We start from the raw sequence: 19,163 nt of genomic DNA on the forward strand, positions 1-19,163 counted from the left end.
TTCATCAATGCTAGTCTGACATATCTTCACTTATTTAAATGTTGAAAGATCTCTTTAGGTTGCTGCTGAATATTAGCACTAAGGCTGCCCTTCTTTTCCTAGGGCTTTTTTACCAGGAAGGTTAACAACTGCCATTTAAGCAGAATATATTTAAAATACTAATTTGACGAACAGTTATAAAGAAAATCCAGTGCCATGAGAAAGCCCTGGCTTATTTCAGATTTCCTAGAGAGTTCAGGATATTGTACTTTTCTTTCCCAAAAGACAAAGCCCATGCAGGGACCAGGCCACAAGAAAACATCAAGGAAGAGTTTTATGTGTAAGAAAGTATCTGCAATTTGACATGCAAGCTTATTCAGAGTTCAAGGTGACTGCAGCAATTGCTCTGTCACCTTACACAGGTCAGAATGGGTAACATGAGCATCATCCCTGGAGAGAGTCCTCTTGGAGGTTTTCTAATGCACCAGTTTCACCTTTCTAATACACATATGAGAATGGATGGCAAACTAGAACCAACACTAGCATCAGCTCTTATGGAAACTCATAACCTTCCTTGCTGGGCAACCACACACAAACCACAAGCCCTAGATCTGTATAGCAGCTACACTGGCTTGAAAGGGAAAAAAAAAATAAAGTGCAGCCTAGTACTGTGATGAAGACAGCTTGCTTGTGAGCAGATTGTGTCAAAACCTTCTCCATCCCCAACTGTGAGCTCAAACCAGCCAAATGTTTCACCTGAGGAATTCTAATGAAATAGCTAAAGTGAAATGGACACTGCAGGGACCTTCATTTGATGGGGAAACTGAAGGGACACTACAGATGCAGTCAGTTCTATGCATGTGCCATTAGTTTTGATGGTCCTCTACTAGAAAGTCCCCTGTGGAGCTGGACAACTGCACAAACATTGGGATGCAGGGCTGAGACAAATTCTTAAAAGATTTGAGATCAAATAGGTGGTTTTTTGGCATTTCATTTTATTTGATTTAATTGGCTATAAGAATTTACAGTCTTCTTATAATATTTGGTCTTGGCAGTTCTATGTGCATAACAGACATATGGGGATGTGGGGCTTGCACTGCTACCACATATTAACATCACACTGGTTGTGTTAGCAACTGGATAGTGAAAGGCAAACAGAGGAGTCATGAGGAAAGTTGCTGAAGAGTAGGAGAAGAGTATGACAACTGTGCCAAGATTCAAGAAAGAAATTATATCTTGGGACTGTGGTCATTATTCAATACATGTCTTTGATGAATAGGGCCTTATGGAGATACTTCAAGAAACTGATTGCAGAAGCTTTGATACCAGATCTGGTGAAAGGAGGACTCATCTCTAACTTGGCTAACTAGAAGTCAGGCATCTAGTGTGGCTGTGTTCATGATGAAGAGACAATTCCCACCAGAGGATGAATAATAACATCTCTTCCGCATGCATCAGGAAGCATTTCTTTCCCCCTTTCTCCACTAACTCCATGGGGAGCATAGACAATTGTCTTAAACTAAACACCTGACTAAAAGCGAGATGAATCCTAACCGAGGAGAGTATGGAGGGAGAACAAAATGTGGTTTGTGAATAATCAAGCACAATGGCAACACAGATTATGTTGGTTTTCACAATCTCCTTCCTTCACACAGCCACAGCTATAGATGGATAGCAAAACCTAGTGGAAGAAGCAGCAGGGAGCATTACATCCTGGCTTACTTTTGAAGAGTCTGTGTACCATTGCCTCAGAGGGAATCCAAGGAAATTTCTTGCTCCTAACCTGTCAGGCTTTTAGGGTCAAGGCATTCAAACAAAGTAAAAAAATATCCTCAATTTGCAGATCCTAATGTGTCAATTAAAATGAAGTCTAAGGAGGCACAGAAGCACTCATCAGAGCAGTTTTTGCTATTCCTGCAAGCCAAGAGATGCCTTAATTTAAACTGAAATAGTCTGAAAATGGTCAGCGCTGCAAAGTGACATCTGTAACATCTGCCATGACGAAAAAAAAAAGCAACTAACTATAGACTCATATACTATCAAATCTTTGCCAATAAAGCTTTGGGCTGGAGTATTTGTCAGCAAGCACCGATCTGTACAGCTGACCTTGTTTTTCATGTCTAATATTGTCTCTAACAGCCATAGTTTGGAGTATTTGAGGGTTTTTTTGGCAGACCTAGAAAAAAAGGGGGGAAATTATACATTATTATGGCATAAAATGCCCAAAATATGCATGAATGAGTGTAAAAGCTTTAAAAACATGAGTGAGCTTGTAACCTGCTTTTCATTTTACAGTTTTGAATAGCTGAAACCTGTTTATCTGCTTTCTGATATGGGGGTCAGGTGAAAAGATTAGAACAGGCTCAGTTAAGATTGCATATCTATTCAGGTTACATATTGATAGTACAATTCAATATATTGGCACAGTATCATTTTTCCCTTCCTGTTGCCAATATTAAGCTTACCACTAGGAGAATTAAAAGATACAAATAAAGCAATACACAAATATAGGGGATTTTTTTTTGCGCTGTCATGGTGATAGGATGGGTCTTCATTGGAAGAAATAATAAATATGAAGGAGCCTACTAGCTGTCACTTAAAGACAAGAAATATTTTTTAACTCTTTTTCCTAAAAAGATTGCCTTCAGCATCAGAACAAAAGTGGACATCATCCTTTCTGCTTTGTGTCTTGGGGCTGCTGTGTCCAGCTCAAGTAAAGTTGGGCATTTAGATGGCCCCACCTCCTGTTTGCATTTTCTTCAGCTGTTCTTTCCTATTTGGGGGCACAAGCAGCTTCTCTCCCCTCTCCCTGGTAGCTTATTTTCATTACAATTGTAGTAATTAGGTATTTTTTAGATGTCTGCTCTTCTCTCAAGTATGGTTAAATTGATTAAGTTTAGAAAACCTTTATGGCAGACTCACTGAGCTATGTATATCCAGTGTGCTGAGGTATTTCTCCTTGCAGAGATGCATTTGAGAAACTCCAGGTGATTTCTGAGTTTGAGCAGAACAGGCAGCCTTTGCTTTAGAGGTTCAGAAAGCTGTGGCATCTGAAAAGACCCCCCCACACACTAGCACCTTTTGCTCTACTGAGCCATTGAAACATTTGGACTTTTCAGTTCTTTATCTTTGTAAAAAAAAATAACTAAATATATATATGTATTTAGTGAAAGCACCGTATTGTGAAACAGAAAATTAGCTTCCACAGATTGTTCAAAATTGCTCAGAAGAGATGTGATTTCAAGGGGAATTTTGTGCCCAGCACATGCTTTTTTCCTATAAATAAATAAACTAAGAATGACTAGGGTTTTTTTTTTTAAAGGTCACCATCCCCAGTAGTTCCATTTGAGCTCTCATCTGATCTACATCATCTCTGTAATATCATCAGTCCTTTTCCATCACAGAAGCACTGAGGTGGAACCGTGGGGAGCAGAATGGGCTGTAGCTCCTCTACAAGAAGCACTTCTTTGCAGCTGATAGAGAAGCAACAGTATTTGCCAGTCCCTATCATAATCCTTGGTGCATCCATCTCAGGCAACCTTTTCATAATAGACTTGAATTACAGAAAAGGAGGTTTAGGTGGGGAAAAAAAAATAAAAATACATGAGAAAAGCTGTCTTGTAACAAGGATAGAAAGAACTGGGCTACAGTATTAGGTGAAGCGTTAGAAACTCCCTCACTGAAGGTTTTAAGACCAGTTTAAACAAATGTGTCAGAAATTGTTTAGGTACGCTGATTGTGTTTAGGAGCAGAGCATCACCTGGAGGTTTTTCAAAATCTCTTCCTGCGCTTTCTAGTCTGATCAGAAATGACAAGGTAAAACCACATAAAAAAGTCTGACCCGAGGACAGAGCTTAATGGTGCTTCCCACTACCTTTCCCCTGTGTAATAAAGACAGATAGGCAGTGAGCACTCTGCCATCAGGCTCAGGAGAAAGAAGGGACCAGGAGCAGATAAGACTACAAAAGGCATGTCAGTTCACTTTCTGGTTAACTTAAACATTTCAGTGGAAGCAAACACTAGCTTTGGCACCATTAAATTGGATTATAAGCTCTTCAGACACCAATGTGTCTGTTCAGCTCAACAACACCTAAATCTTACCTATCACTCTGCCACCAAGCACAATACAAAACATTCTTAACAATTACCACCGCACAAGCTAATTCTCACCAAACAAGAACAACAATTGCATGCTCTGGGATCCCTGAATTTATGATCAAAAACCACTAGAAATTAAACTCCAATGTACAGCATCCTGCAATGAATAAAGATAATGCCTCAGTCTGACAGGTCGCTGTTTTCCTCAGCACTGTCCCCATTCATCATTACAAAGTTTCTGCAAGAACCCCTTCCTTCAGTGAAACTACAGCTCATCCCACCTGCACTGTATAGACCCATGCTCACCATAGGAGCAGGCTGTTGTGAACTCCTCTCTCCCTTTAGGCTGTAATTATTTCAGCATAACTCCACCCCCCCTGCAATGCTACTTCTTTGTTTAATTGCTTTGTGAAGCCCTCTGATTTTCAATTAAAAGTAATAAAAAAACCTTTTTCAAATTGTTTCCTTATTCTGCTCAAATCACACACGCTTGCTTTGATGGACTTCACTTAACATTCCTTCTGTCTCAGTGACCTTGAAGTTACTGAACATCTGTTTCACCCTTATCTTGCTCCGAAATATTTCAGACAGATGTAGCTATAAAAAGTCATTGACCTCAAAATTCTAGCCTTTAATTCAATTATTCCTATGAAACCTATAGTTTGTGCATAATGAAGTTAGAATGAAATGCAGTCACATACTGATTGTTTAACACTCCTGGCAGAAGGGAACTCTTATCATGAGAGCTCCTACAAAAGCACAGTAACCTGGAGACTGGAAATTTCAATGTCAATTGACCTCTCTACTCGTAAGAAAGAAAACGTCATCCAATCCTATTATTGTGCAAAACTGAAGCGATCTCCTGGGTGCCTTTTGCATGTCTTAATTCCTTTTTCCAGTCCTTTTGCTTCTAATATGTGCACTGACCAAACTGAGAGGAACAATCTGTTACTAATTACTCAGGTCTACTCTGCACTCTCCTCCCAGCACAGTAGAATGTGAATGTGCCCACACATGCACAAGGAGCATCATCACCAGTGACCAGACAAAACTGGACACAAGCCTCTAGTGCTACACAGCTCCAGATTCCCATTCCCACCTGGATTTGTGCAGCCTTGCTTCATGCAGCTTCCCACACCAGCACAGGTACACTGCAAAGCTCCTGGTCTCAGGATAGCCCTCCCTCCCTTCCACTGACAATTACTGGTTCTCTGTAGCCCTAAATGGTCCCTCTTACACTAATTACAAAGTTAGCAAGAGTAGGACAAGCTGCTGATCACAGACATGCATTTTCACCCAGCTGTACACCCTGCTCCCAAAGTCATCTGTGGGGTTCCTGCTTCCTGAGCTGCAAGCGCCTCAGTAAGTTTTATTGCTCTGCAGGACAGAGTGGGACTAGGGAAAATGATCTCATGTTGCCTGTGCTCCACTCAAGAGAACTACATTTCTTCATAGCATCATACTTGGCACTCGATTGCCTCCTAAAACAGAGGTAGAGCAAAGCACTTAAAATCAGGTAATCATTCTTCCATATCTCTGGCACTGGCTCACCATCTTGTAGGGACTGAAATTGCTTTCACAAAAGTAATGAGAGTTCTGCCATTAATTCAAGTGGCAACAGAATCAGTCTTGGCAATAGATTTTTCCCTGCCATTAATAAAGTCTGCTATTCTTTTTGCTACTGCATATGTTTGCAAACACACATACCCAGGCAAAAAGTCACGCTGATGCCTTTGGCAGTGGAGGCAGAGTCACTTTGTAATGATTCATATCAAACAGCTACCTATTCAGTGCACAATTCCTTTCCCCCTTCCCCTCCCCCCCCCATTTTACATCACATTTACCCTTCCCTGAAACCTAAAATTGTGTACTTACTGATGCCAACAGCTGTAATAAGTTTAACTGCAAGTTCTGGGATTTCACATTGCATAAAGAAAGGCTCCAAAATGTAACGTCCGAATGCCAACGATATCACTGCTGTGGCAGCAGGGCTAGAGGAAAAACAGCAACAAAAGAAATAAATCACAAAATTAATCTGCAATAGTAAAGTTACAGCATGAGCCCACAATCTGTACTATCACAGAACAATGAACTGTACTTTGTTTTGGTGCCTGTTTGTAACTCTGCTGCCATGTACCTTGATTTCTGAACACAGCAAAGAGACCATGAGCAGTTTAGTTTTGCTCAGCAGTTCTGATCTTGACAGCAACACTTCTGACCAGGATTGCTCTTATACTTTCCATGGTGTGAAGCAGCCATAAACAGAAAGGAAAGGTATCTAGAAATCTTCATTCTCTCACTTGAAGTGAACATGGACAGAATAACAAGACAAGGGCAAAAATGTTAGTAAAAGTCATTGAGGACTGTATTTTAGTGACCAGGTATATCATCCCTTGGAGGCACAAGAAAATTAATTTCCATCAACCTGAGAATTCTGCTTTACTAAATATCCAAAAACTACTGAAGTCCATTATTAAAATCTGAGCCAATGCAAAAAATTACTGAAAATGGGATTTCCTAAAATGCAAAGAGAACATGTTCCTTTTATTGACTAACAACTTCCTAGCACTGCAAACAAGAGCAAAAATCCTCGAAATACAGAAAGCACCTACCATGAAACAGAGAAATGTGAAGAAAGACAGGTGTTAAGTTATTCTTAAAAATTTCAAATACTCATACTATTCATACAGCTTTTCTCTGCGAGACAAGCTAAATGTTTGCCAGAAGCCTTAACACCAACAAATATTAAAAACAAATTACACTGTGCTTTGGTCAGACACTGTGTGCCTATTACAGTTCCAGTGGTCTGTTCACGCTTGGTTTGGGAGGACACTTTCACCACAGCTGGTGGCATCTGTGCTTCATCACACACACACAATAAGGACAAAAAGACACAGGATTCTGCCTCAGAGGATTTTTGAGTTTAACCAGAGTCCATGCAAATTTCTTGTGAAAAAATCTACAGTATTTAATAAAGAAATGCCTCAGCTCCCAGAATTTAAATAAAAATATAGTTGCTAAAAATGTATGGAGCAGTGTAAAAATTCTGCAGAAAGGTATTATTCTCCATCAAATGATAAAGGAATTTTCCACAAGAGAGTTTTGCCCTTGAAACAAAAGCCACTTTCGTAGTGTTATGACTCAATGAAAATACCACACATTGTGCTGGACCAAACTGCAGAGCAGTAAAAAACTAGAAATATCTTCCTTGAAAAGTTTAAGCATGGACAAGTGAGGGCTGCTGCTTGTGTCCCCCCCCTCCATGCACAAGGTTGGTTCCTCTCACTGGCCAACAACTGTCTGCAACTTTTACCTTCACTCAGGGCCCAGGTATCCTCTGTGCTGGAATTATACAGCATTTGCTGACTTTACCTCAGTGCACTATTTCTAATTTACCTAAGAAGATCACCAGGTTTCTGGCTTTTAAGTACTGCAGTCTGCCAGAATTAGTCTGAAGTGTGCTACATCAGATGAAAGATGAGCTCCCTGGAGCTTTCCCATACTATTTGCCTCAGTCCTGGCTCCTTTTTTCCAGAACTTGGATTTTTCCCTCTCATTTTAAGAAAGGCCTTTCTGAAGAGGAAGTTGCTATCCACTCCACTGTGTTTTTAAAAACAAGGTTTTAGATCCTAAATTATACCTCTAATAACTAGTCATGTCTCTCACAGTCCCATGTGTTGGGGGAGATGCTGCTGGCAGTAGAGTCAGTCAGTGGAGGTGGAAGTTGAAGGAACAGGAAATTTATTGCAGTCAGCTCCTAGTGACAGCAGCCCTAAAGACAGGCTGGCAGCCCCCTGACAGCTGTGTGCTCAGGAGCAGACAGAAAGCACATTAGCAGCTTTCATTGAAGGGCAAAGATCACACAAAGGCAGCAGGAAAGGAGGAGGGATAGTGGCCCAGCACACAGCACAGGTGAGGGGCTCTCTTAGCAGCACTCACACCCAGCCTGAGGTTTGCAACCTCCATAGCTGAGCACTACAGACAACACATTCACGTAATCATCATAGAATGGTTTGGGCTGCAAGGGACTTTGAGGATCATCTAGTTCCAACTCCCAGGGACACCTCCCACTAAACCAGGTTCCTTCAAGCCCCATCAAGCTGGCCTTGAACACTTCCAGGGATGGGGCCTCCACAGCTTCTCTGGGCAACCTGTGCCAGTGTCTCACTACCCTCACACTCAAGAATTTCTTCCTCATATTTAACCTAAATCTCCCTCCTTCCAGTTTAAAGCCATTCTCCCTTGTCCTCTCACTACAAGCCCCTGTAAAAAGTCCCTCTCCACCCCTTTCAGTAGCCCTTTCAGGTACTGGAAGGCCACTATCAGGTCTCCCCAGAGCCTTCTCTTCTCTCAGCTGAACAGCCCCATTTGTTTGAGAATGAGCATTTTAAAAATTATTCTAATTTTTAAAGTTATGTAATATGCTCATAACCTGACTTTTGGGGAGGGAAAAAAGTTCCAACCTGTTCTGGATGAGAAGCAGCAGTGTAAAGCATGTCTAAAGAGCAGGTGATGCCTGCACAGTTTATTCAGTATGTGGGCAGAGTTTAAGTGTGTCCTAGACTGTAAAATAGTGGCTGAAAAGATACACAAGAACTAGAAATGTTTCTTTTGGTTGCTGCTGCTCCACAAGCCCATGGGTGTGATGATCCTGAAATCTTTCAGAGGAAAAAAATGGCTTAGCTGAGAAATGTGTGTGCAACTTCATCTGCTAAAAGAAACCTAGATACATATTAGGTCTCAGGTTCTTTGATAGCAGCAGCCAATTAGTTTAGCGTTGCGGAAGTCAGATAAAAAAAACTCTACACAGAGTTTCAGCAGCTCTGCTGTGATCATCACAAGTTGTGACAAGAACACCTCCCTCACTGCCTCTCAGATTTGATGATTAAAGAATCCACTGATGTTCCTTACCATCAAGATTATTATTTTCTGGGTGTGGGGCAGATTACGATGACTAAGAGTGGTTTTATTGCACTCCTGGGACACTGTCACAGAATCATAGTATATATGGGATTGGAAGGGACCTTTAAAAGCCATCTAGTCCAGCCCCCCCTGCAGTGAGCAGGGACCTTTTTAACTAGATCAAGTTGCTCAGAGCCTGGTCAAGCCTTACATCGAATGTTTCCAGGGATGGGGCCTCCCACTACATATCTGGGCAACTTGTTCCAGTGTTTCACCACCCTCAATGTAAAGAACTTCTTCCTAATGTCTATAAATCTGTTCTGCTCTAGTTCAAGACCATTGCCCCTTGTCTTATCACTACACACCCTTGTAAACTGTCCCTCCCCAGCTTTCCTGTAGGCCCCCTTCTGGTACCATTATATGTATAAAAATAATAATTTTGTGAGGAGAGAAATTTATAAAACCTGGTTTCTTGTGGGTAGTTGTGCATAGGTTATTAGGTTCCCCTGTCTAGTGAGGTGCAGATTAAGAGGGGAATTTCTAACACTATTCTGATTAGGAGAAATGCAATGATACACTTATGTTCACAAGTCTGTGCTTTTCACAGTGAAAGCACAGGTCTGCTTCCTCTCTTTGGTTTTCCTTTTTGGCAAAAACTTAATACAATTAAGACATCTGCTCTTCTCTCATGTTTCATGGATATTATGCAGTGAATTCAAAGATTACATATGGGTGAAGAGGATGTAAGGGGCCATCTGACATACATAATCATTTCCTCTGGAAAAAAGATAAAGATTTATGGATTCATAATGACTCAGCACTGTCAGTGCTTTTAAACTCAACAGTCTATGCTAGAACTTGTCAACATTAGGTAAACATAGCTGTGATTTGAAGTGAGGCTTGAGCTTTTGTGACTAATTTGCTGATTATTGAAGAGAGGGGAAAGGAGTGCTAACCAGCCTGAGGCAGGAATGGAGCATTCCCAAAGTCATTTTGCGTAAATGAGCTGCCCTGTTCTACATGTAGCAAGCTCTCCAGCCTCAACAATACTTTAACAAAAAAATAATAACAATTCAAAAGGCCTCATCTGCACTTGATATAAAAATGTATTTAATATTATTTTATTATTTGGCACCTTAGTATTGTAATTCATCTACCCAATGCCAAGGGCTGCACAAGCCACAGGCTCACACACCGAAACAATACTTTGGATATTTGGGATATGCAAGGACTTAACGTAGCTTTATTTGGCTACTAGTTAGTGCTTTTCATAGTAACCAAGAGTTAAGTTCTCCAACAGCCCACAAAAGAAAACAAAAAATGGAGACCTGAACTAACATTCATAAAACACATGATGCCCCCAAATCTGAAAACTACTGGGCAGTACCTTCACCAGGAGTTATTCCTGTATCCACAGACAACAGCAACTGCTCCAAAAGCTGACACTAAGCACTGAGAAAAACGTAAAGGTGACCTCCTTCTTCCACTACACTATATATAGGCAAGAGTATTAGCATTATTAGCGACATTAATGGACACAGTAAACTTAGCAAAATTTAAGCAAGTAGCAAAACTTGTGTGGCAGGAAGTTCTGTCAGAATTGTTATTTCCCCCCATACATGCACATATGTCTACTTGAATGTTTCAACACTAACAAGGAAAACAGCATTGATCAGATCTCTGAAGCAACGGTACTAAAAGAACACAGCTTGTTGATCAAAATGTATTTGTTTTGTTCTGCCCATCCTATATTGAAGGTTTTTCTTTATGACTGAAAAGCACATTGGCCTCAGAAAAGAAACACAGAAAAGGCAGGTTTCACTTACCGAATGACGAGTAATTCAACCCAGACTCTCACAAAAGCAGGTAACGGGCCAAAGGCTTCCAGGATATAGGTGTAGTGACCACCAGATTTCTTAATGCATGTTCCTAGCTCAGCATAGCAGAGGGCACCTGTGAGAATTAAGCCATGGCATCACAAGAGATATTCAAAAGTACTTTACAGCATATTTATAAACTAGACAATGGAGCTGCCATGGTATCACAGCTATTTTTCATGTAATTGATTTTTTCAAGCAACTTCCTAAGCTTCAACTCATTCAGGAGGACCTGCAGTTAACCAACCTGTACATGTATCCGGTTACATTTACGTATGAGCCACTGAACAAACTATTTGCTTTCAACACATTTCATTAGTCATCTGATTCTCGTGAAGAGGGACACCAAAACACTGTATCACCATGAGGCTGCACCACCAAGTGAAAGCCTTCTGACATGGTGATTTGTTGTTAGCAAACAACCATCAGCTCCTTTCAGCCTTTGAAGCCTGAAAACTGTATTCCACCCCCCTCAGCCACAGGCAAAGCAACGAACTGGACAAAATATGGAAGCAGGAACTGCAGGTTAAGAATTTTCCTCACTAGTACTCCCAACACGTTGCATACAAAACTCAGAGGATGGCTTAACCCTGGCTTTTCCACACTGGTTTAGTGTTGATGTGTACTACTAATGCAATGAAAGCTTCACGTTTTCATAGCAGGAGGCTCATTTCATCCTTTGGTGCATTTACACTGACTAAAACAAACCTCAGATCATCAGGACGTTGCTGCATTAGTCCCTGCAAAAGTGGTCCAGGCCCCTTTAGTGTGCTACTGGCCTTCCCAGCAAGGAGCTCTTCTGACTCAGAGAGCTCCCTGAGGCTGCTTCTGGCACAACACTTGTGGCCTCTGGCATTACAGAGCAAGCTGCAACTCTGAGGATCTGCACAAAGCCTTCTTCACCCAATGCAACTGCTGAATGAGCCATCACCCAGTCTCAAAGTCAGTGGATTCTCAGCTCCACAAGTGGACCACATTAGTACAGAAGCATACCATGTCTGGTAAATGTTGGCAGCCCTTTTAGAAGAGCCTGAGAGGCCAGATAAAAACAGTAACGAAGTTTGTAAACATGGCATCACATAGAGTCAAGATCAATGACATGTATGAACTCATTTGTGCTGTGTTCCCTGAATGCCTTGACACTGCAGCACTTTCAGATGAAAACCACAGTTGTCAAAATCACCTAACATGTACCAGTCCATCAAAGTTGCACCACATTACGACAAATTCCATCTTTATTCATTTGCTTTGTTTCTGGTTTTGTAAAAATACAGCAGCTTTTTTTCTGCTATTCTTCAGCTTACCTGAAATTGTACTTAAAGAGATTCTTACAGCCACATTGAAAAAAAAACAACTATTGATGAATTTTCGTCTTGCCAGGCTCTTCTGTCAAGGTTCAGGATGAAATCAAATTGTGTTTCAATACATGTAGGTCTTGCCTTTGCAAGACCATAAGTGAGCTTTGCATGTGATTTTACTATAATTAAGTCATGTAGGGAATTACAAACATGAATGGCATAAAAATATGAAAAAACCCACAACTGTAATGGGTCCATTCATAGGAAGATAGTGATTTTTTGCTGGGTCAAATTACACAGTTCTTCATATCTTGAGATCTGGAAAATGACCTAGAAAATCACTCTGAAAAAAATTTTTTTAAAATTATTTTTTCAACAGACTTTACCTCACAGCCAGAAAATTACTACTATTAGAGTTAAAGCAAAAAATGCAATGCTTAAGCAAATTCTGTTTTGACTAAATCTAAAGACAGAGGTCTTTAGGTTACAAATTGTGTTTGAGGTCTTTATAGGGGAATTTTGGTTACAGGCAGGACATCACCATTTATACAACAAATTATGCTGCACATTGTACCAATGCATGTAATACATGACCAAAATGGGTCCTAACTCGTTCACACTGTCTATCTGGCTTGGGTGGACTTAGCCTGTAAACAGTTTGTGTTTCTTTTAAGCTCAGAGCCAATTTACACAGGGTGGCATTTGCATGTTCCACCTATTAAGCAGACACGTGTTAGCCTGTGTTTGTCCTCTTCACCTTCTGCCAGAAAACAAGCCGTTTCTGTTTCAAATAAAGCCAATACTCATGTTAGTTCTTCAGCTTCTTTGAGATTAACTCATTAAGTAGGTCAATGGACCCTCTGTCCCGCAGAGGCAGGATGAGGTTTTTCACTCTAAATGGGATCTTTGTGAATAGAACAAATAAACTGGCGTTCAGAATTTAATACTCTTCAAAAATACATAAAATTAGTAAAAACTATCACAATAGGTAGGCTAGCATAAAATTTTATGTATTACAACTTTGTTTGCAGTACACTTTTTTGCAGCACAATCTCTCAAAACAACATCATGAACAGGGAATAAAGTGAAGAGCAGTGATACAAGACTGGAAAGAGGGGTTATTAGTGTTATTGTTTTGCTTCCTTTTCATGCCAATACAGCTTAGGTCCAGTGGGAATCGTTCCTCTCAGACCTTGCTCTAACCCCAAGGGAATGAAGTTGAGCTGCTGAAACATTTTGCTGGTGTTCAAGCAGAGCGACTCGAATCCCCAGCTGCCGGGGGCCTTACAAGCAAACACTAAACTACCTTTTACAGCCAGAAGAAAAACATTATACATACAGCACATTGTATGGCATAAAATAAATTTACATTTCCTGTTCTGTTAGGGACCCAGAGGAAACAATAATTCAGGCTCCCAGTCTTTACCTCCCAGGTGCGGAGGGAACAGAGATTGCATACCTCTGCACTCTGCACAGAACCTATCATACAGAAAAAAACCTTCCGTAGCCCTATTGGTCTTCAAGCTCCATGCTGTGCCCTGCCATCCAATGGCAAAATTGGACAAATAATAGTAATAATCCACCAGCTGCCCCTCTGGACCAGTTAGAAACTTTTAAGGGACTTACCGAAGAGTGAGAGGATACCACACACTGTCCAGACAATCAAGGACATGCCCACACTGCCTGTGTTCTTCAAGATGCCTTTGGGGGAGATGAAGATGCCAGCTCCAATGATAGTGCCAATGATGATTGATATTCCCCTCAAAAGTGTCACTTTCTTCTTCAGCACAACTTTTTCCTTCTGGGCTGGCTGTCTGCTGTCCATGGATGGCAACCTGCCATTAGCTTGCCCCTGCAAGTATCTTCCATTAGAGACAGTGGTCACAGCAACTTTCCTAACCATGCTCCAGCACCACCAGCACAGCCACAGCAAGCACAAGCACAAAAAAGTTTGCAGCAGAAACTCAAGGTTGTTGGTCCTTTTTCCCCTCTGTCTGTAGCCAACTACTTAGTTTCTTCCTCTGCTTTTCTCTTATCTTTCCAGCTGCTCCTACGCACAGGTAGCAAAAGCTCCTACAGCAGAGCCTTTCCCTGGGAGGGGAGCAGTGCTGGGAACACCTGTGCTCTCACACTGTGAGCTGGTACTGCCCTATCATTGGAAACCAGCTCTGCTTCCGCATGGACTTGTATTTAAGCTCTTGTCATACCAAGTTACTCCAGCTGAATGATGATGCAAATTCTCCAGGTTTGCATCAGCCATTTGAGAAACCTCTGGCATTACTCAGCATTTCTTTTTTTTTTTTTTTTTCTTCCCCTTTCCTTTTCAAACAGTAGGGGCATGTTGCACAACAGACCTGAGGGTGGTGGGAAGAACAAAGCACCCACAAGCAAACCGAGCCGATCAAGCTAAGCATATCACCCTTAACACCCCGAGACATGCTCCCAATTTTTTTTTAAAGCAACTCAGAGCCAGAAACAAAAGCCTGCCTAAACACAAAGCTCGTCAGAGTGCAAGGGGAAAAGAAATCAAGCAGGATACGTCATGCCTGGGTCTAATCCAATTTCTTTCTTGAAAAAGTCCTCTCTTAATGAAAGCAAAGTGTGTGGGGCTTAACTTCTTGTTGTGCCGCAGTTCATCAGCCCCTCTCACATCTACATTACTTACCTGGGACTCTCTACAGGGACCTGTATCTACCTAAAGAATATATACACAACCCCCTTGTTACCCCGAGTTGCTTAGCAACATACCCAATGAAAACCCAGGGTTATTTTCACAGTACAGTCATTTTCATACACGCAGAGTGTTCCGGGGATGTGGGTAAGCAACGCCGCAGCAACACTTCCCCTTAAGAAATACTATTAATGTTTACAGCCACCTCGTGTGTGTGATCTGGCAGGAGGAGGACAACACCCCAGAGCACGGGATCTCCAGCTGGCTCAAGAGTCAGAAAGAAGGTTTTTTTGTTATCATCTAGCTTCCCTGGCCAGATAAACAGGTAACCAGATGCATAAATGCCTCTGTTTCTCAACCTGATCATTCAAATTCAAAACTGAGAAATTAAACTGTTAAAAAGATAAGCACTCTTATAAAACAGAAAAAAAAATCAATAGCCTTCAAGCACTTGTAACCTAATCAAGGGCCAGTCTGTGCAATATATGCCAAAGGGAAAAAATCCTTTGTAGCATAACTATTGCAGCTGCTCATGGCTTCAGATTAGATCAGTGCAAAGAGAAATGATTACTGCAGTTACTGCTCTTACAGCTACTGCTTAATTAGGAGCTAGGACTGAGGGCAGAATAAAATAAATAAATAGCAGTTAAAACATTTGAAAAGCAGGCACTGAGCTCAGAGCACTACCGTGCTTTCAAATTTATTTGAGAAACAGGAGATCCTGGAGTATCACACACTGCAAGTGTAAAACCTCAGTACTTTTAAAGCCTCACATTTTCAGTTCTAACTCATATACAATAATTTGCAATGAGATAAAAGATGGCATTAAAAAGTTCATCTGGTTTAAATGCACATGGATAAAAACATCAGTGTGCCTGTAGTTTTTGACTACCTACTGCTAGCCCTTGCCTGTTTTATGAACACATCCTACCTCTTCTTCCATCTGCTGATGTCTACTGCTCTGTACAGCTCCTGTTGTCACTGCACCATGTGCCCAACCCTTTGGGGAAACGCCTGCCCCTCCAGCATATGCCACAGGTGACTGCAGAGACCAACTGAGGGCAGGACCTCCTCTGGTCACCACACCAAGCCACTTGTCACGGCATCAATGACACGCAAAGCCACAAGCAGGTGACGTGCCAGGCAGAATTGTTTTCCTCTGATGTACACTTCATAAACTGCCCCCAATAAGATCATAAGTGCCTGAAGTTACTAAATCTATCAAATCAAACCAGTAAAAAGCATTTGCCACAGAAGTAGGTTGGACTGATGAATTCTATTTTGTTTTTCGAAGGCCGTTCAATTAAAAAAACACATGACTTCTTAAATAATCTAATAATTTAAGGTAATCATTCTTAACTAATGCTTACCCTTCATTTACACAGGAAGATGGCTCCAAGATTAAACCAAAAGCTTAGTAACCTCAGAGATGATCTCAAGGCAGCTCCCAGTAATCCAGCTGTCTACATCAGCTATTCAGTAAAAACACTGGACAGTATAATGGCTTTCAGCTTTCATCTGACCACTAGCCAGAAGAATGCATGTCTGCCCCCTGGACATAGCTATTAATGCTCTCCCACACAAGGAAAAGGGCACTTGCCTCTTCTGTGGTAGAGGGATAACATGCATGCAAAACTTAGTACTATGTGAAATTCCCAGTGAAATTTCTAAGGTGGGAACTAAGGAAAGCTGGATGCAGAAAACCCTTTTTCCTGAATACTGGCAGCTTGCTTGTGATCACACAATTTGTAGCCTTCCCAGTGAGCACCGCTGTGTGCACTGCTTCTCAATGCCATCCACGAAAAATAAATATTAAAAAAAAAAAAAAGTAGTACTTTTTCTCCTTAGAGAAAGGCTTTGATTTCAAACATTGCTTCCAACTATCAGTCCCACCCACAGGAATCTTTATTTAGTGTTGGGGGATTATTTGTTAAATTCTGGAAATTTCTTGAGAAATCACCTGAGCCCAGTCCCAAGGAGGGCATGAAGCTGGAAAAGGCCCACTCCTGTCTGCTGCCCCCCGTTATACAGTATACTCACAACATTTGTTTGGACTATTTATAGCCCACCAGCTACTTTCATTTGAATTATTCATCACAGAACAAGGACCGTGGTATCATTATGCAACTGTAACACACAACACTCGGTGTCTTTTCAGAGAGCTCTTCTGAAAGCACAAGGCTTAACTTGTCCAATGCTCAGAACAGCCCTGCTCTTCCATAAAAATCCAATCTGAAAACAGCACAAAAAGAGATAGAGTGCAATTTTCTTTAGACTGATGTGGCACTCCCATATTTCACATTAGTAGAGCTCATACCAAAAACCTGGATATAACTGTATCTGTGATACCAAAGAAGCTATGATTTTGATATTTCCCCCGGGGAATGCTACGAAAGACACACACATAGCATTCCCCTTTATGGGAATGCTACAACACACACAGAGCAAAGCAAAGGACCTAAAATTCAAGCCTGGACTTGAGTTCAAGCCCAGAAAATCTCCTTAATTTCTAGGTGCAGTAAGCATACCTTGACAGTCCTTCCAAGCATTTGTGTATCAGCTTATTGCATCAAGCACACCAAAAGAGTCACAAGCCAAGCCTGCAGACCACACATAGCCACACTGACAGGAGATACGGGAATAAAAAAGGAAGTATATAAAGACTGAAGAGGCGAGGAAAGCCCCAAACTCTTTTGTGTGGGTGGCACGGCATGAAAAAGTTGTTTAAGAAACTGAGCTGAGTCTTCTCCATATAATGCCGAGCTGTTTGGAGCCTCGGAAAGCAACCCTGTAGGAAGGCAGCAGTCTGGTTTCAAATGTCAAAAAAAGGGCAAAATACCTAAAAGCATTTGTTTCATGAAGATAATCTAGCATTGAAAAGTTTTGACTGGGGGATTTTTTTGCTCCTTTTGTAGTTTTGAGAAATAGCTTAACTAGCTTTGGGACAGGGCCCGGGGCAGGGGGAGGAGAGGGATAATCTGTACACTGTTTAAGAACTAAAGTGTCCTTGGGAATTAAGTGAAAATGGTATAATCATTAAGTATACAAAACCTCAGTAGACTGGGACAGAGTTTTAAGTCATAATGCAAACCTAGAGCTGTGAGAAGACTGAGACAATTTGTTATTGTCTCTACTACAGGCCAAAGCTTTAGTTAAAAATGGAATTACTGAGAATGTTGGGGGGAGTGTTATTTTGTAGTCAGAGAGTCACAAATTACTCTCTCAATTATTTTGCATTCCACTACGTGCCAGATACAAAGAAGATATTTAGAAGAAAAACAAAATATGAGAAGGAATGAAATACACATCCAGCTTCAAGGCTTTAAAAATAATACAAAATCCTATAAGAAATCCAAAAGCAATTCAAATGTTATTTCTTTTATTTTCAGTAAAAAGCTTCTAGCACAGTGCCTATGCAGTCAGCAAATAGAAATCTGGATCCAAGAAGACTGCAGACAATTATAGCAGTTTAGAAGGGAAATACACCTGAACATTTCCCTATCTCCAATCTGCTGATAGCTGCCAGTCAATTTTCAGCTAGAAAGAAAAAAACAAAACAAAACAAAAGCAAAACACTGTTAAAATTATCACTGTTAAAGCTTTATTTCAAAAGGCATGATGAATTTGGCTGAACAGCTTGACATTTCAAAGAATCAGAAGTAGCTGGTACCAAGCAAGAAAGCTCCACTTGAGAGAAACTCAGGCTTTACTGAAGCCCTGTCTATGTGAAGACATGATTGTGTTTTATACCATCTCATTTTTCATATTCAGGATATATGGAATCATAACCTAAGCAATGCTGTACATAAATATTATCTTTGAGTCTTTTGTGTTTGCACTTCTCATCAGCAGAATGAGAGAAGAATTTTCAGTCACTGTGTTATTGTTCCTCAGCTTTTGGATGCAGACATTGAGAAACTCATTGGCTTTCAAGAAATCAAGACCTCAGGGTAAATTTCCATCAAAACTCCATGTGCCAAATACCTGGCACAATGGCAAGATTGCTGTTGGCTTGAGGATTTTGCTTGAGCTGTCTCAGGCTAGGCTGGGCATGTGAGCAGAATTAATCAGCACTTCTGAAAAAAATTGGATTTCTAAAAAAAACCAAAACCTAGATAGAGACAAAATTAGCAGCATGAACACTTCCTTTCCTAGCTCATTTCTCCATATTTCTTATGAGAATTCTTCACACCGGATAAAAAGATTATAATATGAAGAAATTATACAACAGATGCCTAGATTACTGAATTACAGGCTTGGTTAACTGCTCCCTATTCATTCTGATTTCATACACCTCATACAGTATCTAGTATACAAGAAACAGGATCTCGGGCCATT

At 40.9% G+C, this 19,163-nt stretch overlaps 1 protein-coding gene across 1 annotated transcript in view; it reads right to left on the reverse strand.

Annotated features, from left to right (window-relative positions):
- Positions 1–14,057, reverse strand: part of SLC7A11 (solute carrier family 7 (anionic amino acid transporter light chain, xc- system), member 11) — a 58,525-nt gene extending 44,468 nt beyond the window's left edge. Inside the window, exons 1-3 of the mRNA XM_010008919.1 lie at positions 13,781–14,057; positions 10,806–10,932; positions 5,953–6,068 (exon numbers count right to left, since the gene is read on the reverse strand). Of these exons, the coding sequence (XP_010007221.1) occupies positions 5,953–6,068; positions 10,806–10,932; positions 13,781–14,057 (520 nt within the window). The remainder of the gene's footprint in view (positions 1–5,952; positions 6,069–10,805; positions 10,933–13,780) is intronic.
- Positions 14,058–19,163: the final 5,106 nt, after the last annotated feature.

This window comes from Chaetura pelagica, unplaced genomic scaffold, assembly GCF_000747805.2.
Source record: "Chaetura pelagica isolate M959 unplaced genomic scaffold, ChaPel_1.0 scaffold221, whole genome shotgun sequence".
Lineage (NCBI taxonomy): Eukaryota > Metazoa > Chordata > Aves > Apodiformes > Apodidae > Chaetura > Chaetura pelagica.